Here is a 10,569-nt window from a genome sequence, read left to right on the forward strand (position 1 = left end):
CAACACTTGTTTGACCCTCAAAATGGCTTGATAGGAGAAATTTGCTCAAAACCATGGCCAGGGACATGACCTATTTAGGATTTGGCTTTGGACCCTTTGGAAGGGTCAGGAGCGAAATTCAAGTTTTAGCTCAGTTCCTTCACATGTGGTGGTCACAAGCTATTCAAAGGCATGCCTAGGGGTATCTCCAATCTTAATTCATCTTGATCCACACTTGGCTTGACACAAAATTGGGAGAAAAAGGAAATTTTGGGAATTTTGCTTTGGACCCTTTGGAAGGGTCAGGAGCGAAATTCATGTCTTGAGCTCATTTCTTCATTTTTTCAAGTACAATCCACCTCAAAAGGAAAGGACACATCACTTCACTTCCATCCACGCCATAAGAACCAAGGTCTTGACCTCATCTAAGGGGGAAATAGGTGCTTTCAAGAATTTCACTCTGGACCCTTTGGAAGGGTCAGGAGCGAAATTCTAGTTTTAGGCTAAAAATCCTTCACTTCTTCACATCTAATCACTTCCTAAGGCAAAAACATGTTAATCTATTTCCAAATACACCCAAGGAACCAGGTTGGTAGTCTAAGCAAGGAAGAAAATGAGGTTTATGGAGAATTTCGCTCTGGACCCTTTGGAAGGGTCAGGAGCGAAATTCACATCTTGGACAAAATCCTCACTTTTCAATGCTTTCAATCACTCCCTAAGGCAAGAACATATCAATCTACCCCCACCATGTCCAAGGAAAAAAGCTTTTAGTGCAAACAAGGAAGAAAAAAGTGTCTAGGGAGAATTTCGCTCTGGACCCTTTGGAAGGGTCAGGAGTGAAATTCACATTTTGGGTTGATTTCACACTTCTTCTCTCCTCAATTCACTTCAAACTCGATTTATCCAACTTCCTCTCGCCACATTCAAGTGAATTTGCCACCTACTTAGTTCAAAACAAGGTCTTTCCAATGTCCTAGGCAAAATAGAGGGTCAAATGAGGATTTCACTTTGGACCCTTTGGAAGGGTCAGGAGCGAAATTTCCATTCTAGGTTGATTTTCACCATTTCATCGCCTCAAACCTCCTTTCAAAGGCTAGAACACCTCAAGGTCACTCCAACCATGCCTTATAAGTCCTGTACTTGGCCATGACAAGGAAGAAAATGAAGGTTATGTGAATTTCGCTCTGGACATTCAGCTATTGGGATGAATGAATAGTGATAATTGTGTCTACACATTTGGAGAGGCTAGGCGAATTTCCTTGAAGGATATTGGAGGAGTTTTGTGTTGTTTGCAGGTGACATCAGATCTGAGACATTTTGCATCAGACCCTCCACCACGATTTTTCTCATAGGCCATTGGGAATGCATCACTTTAAGGTTTCGAGGACATTGATATTTTTGGTGAAGTAAAGCGATTTGGTGGAGATATCAGTCAAATCAGGTCTGCGAACCAGTTTGTACCAGACCCTTATTACCCACGATTTTGCTTCTACCTCATTGCTTGGGCATCGTATCTATCATATGACTACAGTGCTCTTTTTTAGGAAGGGTCAACAATGATGTTTGATGATTGAAAGGTGACCAATCTGCTGCCAATTAATGGTTACCATTCTGCAGAGCAGCATCAGGGGCGATTTGGAGATAATTCGATTTGGCACAGTGGAGGCTTCAAATCTCATGACATTTCTTGCTTCTTCATTCTCCTACCTAGGCGATTTCCTCCAGGTTCTTTTTGGCATTGTCTTCAATGAATTTTGATGATGAATATGTATATAGTCATGGCTGCCAATAATCTTTAGAATTTCTGAGTATTAAAATGTTAGTGTTTGATCATGGTATTGTCATTGAAAAGGCTTATTGGATCATCTCTTTCGAAATAAAAGGAAGAAATAAGGTTGGATTCCTATTCCATATTTATCTGAAGTATTTATGCCAACTGTTTGATATAATTTCTGTCAGCTGTAGGTGCATATTTAACATTGTAAATTCATCTCTATGCATTGGTTAAGGGTCCAAAGTGTCAATTAATGCATAAAGTGTTGATTCTTAAGCCTTGGGAGCCATCTATAGTTATTTGAATAAAACAAATCAGACTGATACTTTAGACCAGCAAGCTGGAAGGCTGTCCGTGAAATGTTTGACGATATTCCTTGTGTCTCATAATCACATTTTCAGACATACAAGAACAAGGGATATTACATATGATGACAAACTATACCGTCTTATCAACAATGGAAAGACTCATGCAATTCTCATTTCTTCCCCAACGTCAATTCTTCACTACAAAGTCAAACACAACTAATGTGAATGATTGAATCCCTCTCCAACAATCTTCTTCTATAGACACAAGTCAGCAGTCATGGGCATAAAAATTTATATCATTTACCAAAAGAAGATATTTTGGAATAAACATTTGCACACAAGAATCACAATAATCAGAAGGACTTACCCAAAAATACAAGCAGCAGTACACAAGATATGAGATAGTGATAATTCTTAATACGATACCTTTAGTAGGATACCCAAGATGTATTACAATGAATATCATTGTGACATGATTAGGTAAATACCTAAAGACAGTATTACAGTGAAGATCAGTGTTACATAATTAGGCATCTAATAGGTCATTGTAGGTAAAACGATGTAGGGCTGACATAAGACTAAACAATTCAATTAATAAACCCACTTGTGTGACCAAGTCAACTTACACGACCAAATTAATATTTTTTCTCCAAAGATAAGAAAATACATTTGGACCTTCTAACAGTTCTGACATGTCTGTGTGCTATGACATCCATTCTAAACATTTTGCGGCTCCTATATTTGAAAAAAATTGAGCACAATTTCAATATTTGTAATTCTAATTGTATTTTATGTCGAATTTTGCAAAAGACATTTGAAGATTCTTGCTTAAATTTATGCTTTTGTTTATGATGATTGATGCTTACATACAATACTATCTTGAGGAAAAATTAAAAAACTATTACAATAATTGATAGATGTTCTAAATATATCAAACCCTAAATCTGGTGTTGAATTGACTCTTAATATGAACTAACATAAAGTTTTTTTATGCAGAGCACGGAAAAATGACAAGTTGAGATATCGATATCCTCGTGGTGAATCATATCTTGATGTCATTCAAAGGTTATTTATCCATTTTTATTTTCCCTTTTATTACTATAGTTGCTTCTCATTGTAAAGTTGGTAAAAAATGTAGCACTTGAGCTACTAATATTCTTGCTACATTTACTTATATGAATTTTTGGCCAAAGCAAGGGATGTATAATTCTTTTTCCCAAATATAATAAAATCTGAAAAATTGAAAGGAGAGAAAAATCATATGGGAGCCCGTGGCTTGGCCTGGGCTAATCTCAAGCAAGACAATTTATAACCAGCCACCAAAGGGCAAAAGACTAGTGAAAGCTGAAGGATTTGCACATTTCATTTTCTTGTATATGAAATTTTGAAAAAAGTAACAATAGATACATTTTATTTTATTATAGGTTAGAACCTGTCACTGTTGAGCTTGAGCGACAACGTGCACCCGTGGTGGTTATTGCCCATCAGGTGATTATAAAGTTATAAACTACATTATGTTAAGAAAAAGACAATTGAACTCAGATTTTTTATTTATCTGCATTTTATATGTCAACTTTGCCCATTAAAGTGCGTCTGTTATGTTATCTAGGCTATCTTGCGTGCCTTGTATGCATATTTTGCAGATAGACCTTTGGAAGAAGTTCCACATATTGAGGTATGCAAATTCTTTATGTACTTTTTCACATGTGATTGTCCCTTTGTTAGATCATTTCTTCATTCTTGTTTTTTCTCTCCTTTTCAGATCCCATTACACACCATAATTGAGATTCAAATGGGAGTGACAGGTCTCCAAGAGAAGAGATATAAGTTGATGGATTAATCATACACATTAACATTTTTTCCCGTCCTCTTCTTTAAAAGTGTGCATAAATTCTATTGCTATTCACAACGAACTATCATTTATTGTAATAGCATTCTCTTTGTATAAAGAATAATGATGCACGAATACATTATGGAATTATTCAATTACATGTTTATCATGGGAAGTCATATTAGAAGTCAATATTATGACATGATTGTTGTAGGAAAAGGCTAATGGGGGTGTTGGCACCTATTAAAACATGTGTGCACACTTATTCATAAATGAGGGCAGAAGTTACATTGTTTATAACTTACATTGTTTAAGCTAGAACCTTTTTGTACATTAATGTATTATGTCTAATATCACATTGTCTTGAAGTTCTATAAATTTCTGAAGTTCAATTGGTGAGTCATAATATTTGCAATGTCCTTTCGATTAACATGATAATGAAGATGAATGTTCGTTAATAAATGGATGAATGTAGTAATAATGAGTTTCAATGCTTTGGTCAACATATGACATATGAGCTCTTCACAACTTCATAATAGTAATTATGGAATAGTGGAGTTAGTGTGATTAGATCCAACTTTTATAGGGTGTTACTATTGCTAGGTCAATTTTCTCTTCTAGAGCTACAAAGAAAGAAATGGGCAATGTTGTCCTTGCAATTTTGGCCATGAATTGTTGATGATATAGGGTAGCATTTTCAATTGTCATTAGATGACAACATACATTATTTTTGTATTCATCCATATGTTTAATGGTAGCTAAGGATGGTGTTTGTTGTCATGTCCATATATGTATATTCAAATCTTGGCACCAAAATTGGGCCCATCAGCCCAACTCGAGAAAGGTATATGAGCAAGATTTTTTTTTCTTTCATTTGGGTATCCGATTTTTCTAATTTTGTATTATTGGTTGAAATTAAATGTTCTAGCAAGGACAAAACCCCTTAATTATGAGATTGACGTTAGGATGAAGACCCCACCATCTCCTTTAGCAATTCTACATAGGAGTTGCAATTGCATTGATTAGTGGTCTTATTTGGATTTTTTAAGTAATTAAATGAAGCATATCTCAATTTGTTGTTCAAGTGGTGTAATCTATTTGAAAAGGATTTATTTTCCATTCACACACCTTAAATCTAGATGATTGATACCCTAGAGTTGCTAGACTATTTACATCATGTATTGTAGCAACATTTGTTAATATTGAAGCATTACCAATCATTTTGGATCATATTGAAGCAAGAACTCCATTGCCTTTATTTATGATAGTTGAAGTCAATTGTAGGCCACACTAGCTTTGTTGTTTAAGAAGCACATACTAGATCAAATCACAAACCAACACTAACCTCATTTGCAAAGCAAATACCCAATTACCCAATTACCATATTCAGCAAGGCATTATTCCTAGTTTGACGCTTTATATTGGCTGCCTTTTTACCATTGTTGATTGAGGAAGTGTAGTCACCCACTTGCAAGATCACAAAACATAACCAAGTGAGATCATTAAAAACAATGTTGATGTTTGTGAACTATAAGTTAAATTTGTCATATTTTTTAGGATCGAAAGAGTTGTAACCCTTAGACTAATCTATATATATGTATTGAAGGGGCTATTGTTGCACCATATTGCCAATTATATGTACCTCAATATTGGCTATTATAAAAATTGTCCATTACAAGTTTGGCTACAATAATCTTGTGGATTAGTAACTATGTTGTTTATTCTCTAATGTGAATGTTTTTATTAGGGACTATTTTTTTTTGTGAAAACATGGGATTTTAGAATTTTACCACATTTTAGCCTAAGGGCCATAACATTGGTATTAGGGCAAATTGTCTAGCCAACTTGTGGGTGGAATTAATGTGTTTAGTTGAGTTAGAGACCCGAGAGATTAAGAAAACGAAAGAAAAAAGTTGGAAGCAACACAAACATAAGTTAGTGTTAGCATAGAAGGCAAAAGTAAGAGGAACATGGTACATCGAGGAGATAAGTTTCGTGTTTTCATCCATGAATAGGAGCAAACAAATTAGTTACTCATCTTGATGATGTAACAAATGCAAAAGATGAATGCCATTTTGAATTTCACCAAGCCCACATAGAATTTCAAGGCTATAGAAACCATTCAAATCATAATGGTAATGCAAATCACAAATAATAATTGAGTTTTCGGTTGGTTGATAGATAGGCCTTTTCTACCTACCTTTTTACCTAGAGTGGAGGTGCCATTTGAAGAAGAGAAAAAGTTAGCAACATTTGGCATCAACACTTTGGATGGATGGATACATAAGTCATGATCCTAACATTGGAAGTTAGATTTATTTTGCAAACTACTATAATTGCACCATTTGAAGAAGAGAAAAAGTTAGCAACATTTGGCATCATCAACACTTTGGATGGATGATTACATAAGTCGTGATCCTAACATTAGAAGTTAGATTTTTTTTTGCAAACTACTATAATTTTAAATCATGACCAAGAATGGAATAAAGCCCTACATTACAACCTCATAGAGATTCACAACAAAAAGATTGAGCAAGTTAACTCTCCCTCTTTTTAATGGTTTAATGAAGGTTGCTACACGTGGTTGGGTCCAAAAGTTGGACACGTATCATTTGATCAATCTTACAATGGATGAGGAAGCCATCAAATTTGTAATCCTTCGCTTGGAGGGCATAATCCACAAGTGATGACATCGTTGGTTAATTACACAAGGGCATAACCATATTGTTACTTACAATGTTGAATTTGTAGAAATTGGCTAGGAAACTAAATAAAAAGAAAACATGCAAATGCAAATTGTAGGCAAATGGAAGATGATGTACTTGCATTAGGAATGGAGGTGAATATAATGGAGAAATGAGCAACCCAATTCCCAAGTTTGGAGGGAAAAGTTATTCAAATTTCTCAATAGCTAACTACCTGTCTAACGAACTTGCCAACTAAGCATGATTATACACCAACACCCCCCTTAAGCATAGCTTAGGTTAAGAAAAAGAGTGGGTCCCAACAACAAGGCCTAATAAGGTACTCAAATAAAATGCACCTCATAAAGAAGAGGATAAAACCATGTGGAAAAAAACTTCCACCTAAATTAGGGTAAAATATACTTACTATAGTACCAAAAACCCATGTGAGGAAAACATACTTCCCACGAGAGAAGAAGTGAGACTAGGTAGCACACCCTTAATGGAGAATTTCATGCAATGGTGTTAGATGTTTGACAATGAATGTTGAATATGATCCAAGCTCATGGAACAACATTCCTTCCCTTAGGAAAAAATAGGATCACAAAAGTATGCAAGTTGTCTTACCGTTTGTGAAAGGAATATGTGGAAAGAAAAAATGATGATTCCTCCAAATGTTTTTCAAATGTCTCCACACCAATGTGAAATTACGGCAAATGACAATATAGTGAAGGAACACGAGGGTCTCAGGATGCTCTCATAACATTTGAAGAAGATGATGCAACTCCATAGGAGCCAACATCAAAGAGAATATGAATATATCTCAGTAGTGTCCTTCAAGTCTACAAGATAGGACTCACAAAACAAACCAATAATGGCTATCAAGTACTCTTCCCAAGTAGCTATATATAGAAGATGATGAATAGCGTGTTGCATCAAACCATTGGAAGCTCTCAAAGAAGCAACTTTGAACTTGGAAGAAGTAACATGTACTGAAAGAGAGTCCTCAACTATAGATGGGACATCAAAGTCCCAACATCATTCAAGGAAACATCACTATCAGATGAAGATCCAAGGTCTCCATACAACTCTTGCATTATGGTCAAAGCAATGAAATGTGATGTAGAGCACTACCCACACACCTAAGGACAAGCCCAAACAAGATTAGACTTCTGACCCCTCTTCAATCACAAGGGTCATGGAAGGAAGGACTCCACACCTTGAATGAAACTACACACAAGTTCACTAGACTTGGGCCTACTCAAGATGAGTAAATGCCTCAACACCTACCCTACACCATCTTATGACACCCTGATCCTAAGGGCCTAGGATTTGGTTCATTTATGGCCATTAGAAACTGGTCCAAGCATTGGTTTTGGGATGAGACCCCAATCCCTTATACTTCCTTTAGAAACCTACCCCTTAGGCTTGTAACTCTATTTGGTGATAGAGTGGACCTTAACTCAAAAATGTTCCACACACCCATACAAACAAATTACCATTTTAAACACCCTTTTGGAAGTTGTATTGATCCCCAAAATGGTTTAACTAGGTCTACAATTTCAAGGTCTGATCCCTTCAGAGGCCAAGAGACCTAATAGGGGCAATTAGGCCTATTTTCCAAAGCAACTAACAAACAATGAACTCAAATTGGAAAACCAACTCTATGGGCATGTGGGGGATTGTGAGTAACCTTTAATTCCAGGGTTGCACGCCTAGAATCCATCGCTATGACATTTTATGATGACTATCCTAAATCTTGTCCTAGGTAGTCACATAGAGATGCTTACCTAGATTTGCTCCTTTCTCCACACAACCAAGTTTCCCTTGCAAAAAACCATGAAAAATATAAAGTACAAAGGCTTATACTGCATCCCTCCAAAGGAAGAGTCTTCTAATGGATTAGAATGCAAGATAAGGCCATTTTCATCCAAACCCTCTCCAAACCCTCAAATTTCGGGTTGCAGTCAGAAGAATGGAGGGTTCTCTCTACTACGGAACAATTAGGACATCAGACCACCACCAAAAGAAATCTATTTCATCCCTCCATCTACTCCATGGATGGTGGGATTCAAATCAATCTGCACATGCATGTGCAACTCCTGCAAACTCAAAATTTCTGGGAAAACTATAGTATTTTGTGTTTTATTGCTTCACAAACTCCAATTACAACAACAACCGTCTTGAGAATCATGTCCACAAGGCTTATACAACTCTCCAATGGTTTCCCACTGAATTTGGAGTAGGTTGGAGCCGTTGAAAGACTTCCACCAACCGAATTTCAAAAAGTTGCACTTTTGCACTCAAAAGTTGCATTTTTGCAATTTTGCACAAAATATTGTCAAAATTGCTAAGGTTGGAATCCACATACATGGATCAACCAAACACTCATAAAACATGTCTAAAAACCTATCAACCACAAAACTAAACCATCTACTACCCCTATTGACCACATTGTCCCAATTGGCTTATCAAATTGCCTAATTGGTGACATGGGCTTACATGGTGGGGTTTATTGCATACATGAAACACAAGACACACTAAGACACTCTAATGATCCTAGTATTCATCCTTAGGGTCATGATTTGAGTGTAGATGAGGTGCTCTTGCACCATACTCCCTAGGAGAAGAGATCTCAAGCCCACTTGCGATCATAGTTTGTAAATCTGCACCATGGTTGGAAATCCGTTCATCTGTCATCCAAACTGCTTCCGAGTCTGGTTTGTCCTGCCAAGCCACCGAGTACTCAATGTACTCCTCGTTCCTTGTCTTCTTTGTGACTCTAGTGCCTAACATTGTGCTCAACTTAGGTGATTCATTCCTTGGAATGTCATTGTCTGCTGCAACCTGCATTGGTTCATCCCCTTCATTGTCACTACCTTTGAAAAGTGTAAGATCACACACATTAAAAATGGGCGATAATCCAAGATCAGGAGGAAGTTGGATTTCATAGGCATTTTGTCCACACTTCTTCAATATCTGACATGGTCCAATCTTCCTTTGCATGAGCTTGGTGTATTTGCCTTTTGGGAGTCTCTCCTTCTTCAAATGTACCCATACCAAATCCCCAACACTAAACTGTACATCTGTCTTTTTCTTATCAGCATGAGCCTTATACGTCACTGCAAACTGTTGGAGATGAGACTTGACTTGGTCATGCACCTCTTTGATGGTTGATGCAAAATCTTCACCATCTACACTAATGGGCTCTTCCTTGGGTAAATCCCTTAACTCCAATACTCCTCTTGGGTGGATGCCATATACAATCTAGAAAGGAGACTTCCCTGTGCTTCTATTGACAGTATCATTGTAAGAGAACTCTGCTTGTGATAGTATACTGTCCCATTTTTCTCCATGTTGTCTTGTCAAACACCTTAATAGGTTTCCCAATGTCCTATTGACAACTTCAGTTTGCCCATCCATTTGAGGATGGTAGGTTGATGAGAAAGCTAGGTTAGTCGCCAACTTCTTCCAAAGGGTCATCCAAAAGTGACCTATGAACTTCACATCTCTATCTGAAACAATCTTTAGGGGCATTCCATGTATTCGGACTATCTCTTTGAAGAATAGGTCTGCAACTTATGATGCATCACAAGAAGTCTTACATGGCAAGAAATGAGCCATTTTACTAAACCTATCCCCCACTACAAAGACACTGTCAAATCCCCTCCTTGTCCTAGGTAGATCCAATACAAAGTCCATACTTATACTCTCCCATGGCCTAGAAGGAATGGGTAAAGGCTGATACAAACCTGCATTTGTGGACTTCCCCTTGACTTTCTGACATATTACACGTCTCCAGAAACTTCCTTACATCTGCCTACAATTTAGGCCAGAAATAATGTTTCTTCACAAGGTCTAGGATCTTGTCAAGGCCAAATGACCTGCCATGGCTCCACAATGCTTCTCCCTAATAATATTCAACCTCATGGAACACTTAAGAATACACAATTGCACTCCTTTGAACAACAATCCATCTTTTATCATTTTTTT

General features: G+C 36.9%; 1 protein-coding gene across 5 annotated transcripts in view; it reads left to right on the top strand.

The window, feature by feature from the left end:
• Window positions 1–4,284, top strand: part of LOC131033051 (6-phosphofructo-2-kinase/fructose-2,6-bisphosphatase) — a 211,362-nt gene extending 207,078 nt beyond the window's left edge. For 4 of the 5 annotated variants that reach the window (XM_057964165.2, XM_057964167.2, XM_057964164.2 and 1 more), the window contains 4 exons: window positions 3,058–3,126; window positions 3,486–3,549; window positions 3,671–3,736; window positions 3,824–4,284. In XM_057964165.2, the coding sequence (XP_057820148.1) occupies window positions 3,058–3,126; window positions 3,486–3,549; window positions 3,671–3,736; window positions 3,824–3,901 (277 nt within the window). In that variant the 3' untranslated portion in view covers window positions 3,902–4,284. Of the gene's footprint in view, window positions 1–3,057; window positions 3,127–3,485; window positions 3,550–3,670; window positions 3,737–3,823 lie in introns of those variants that run through there. The other variant, XR_009103553.2, reaches the window with a different exon arrangement.
• The last annotated feature ends 6,285 nt before the right edge of the window (window positions 4,285–10,569 follow it).

The sequence above is a fragment of the Cryptomeria japonica genome, chromosome 7 (genome assembly GCF_030272615.1).
Source record: "Cryptomeria japonica chromosome 7, Sugi_1.0, whole genome shotgun sequence".
Lineage (NCBI taxonomy): Eukaryota > Viridiplantae > Streptophyta > Pinopsida > Cupressales > Cupressaceae > Cryptomeria > Cryptomeria japonica.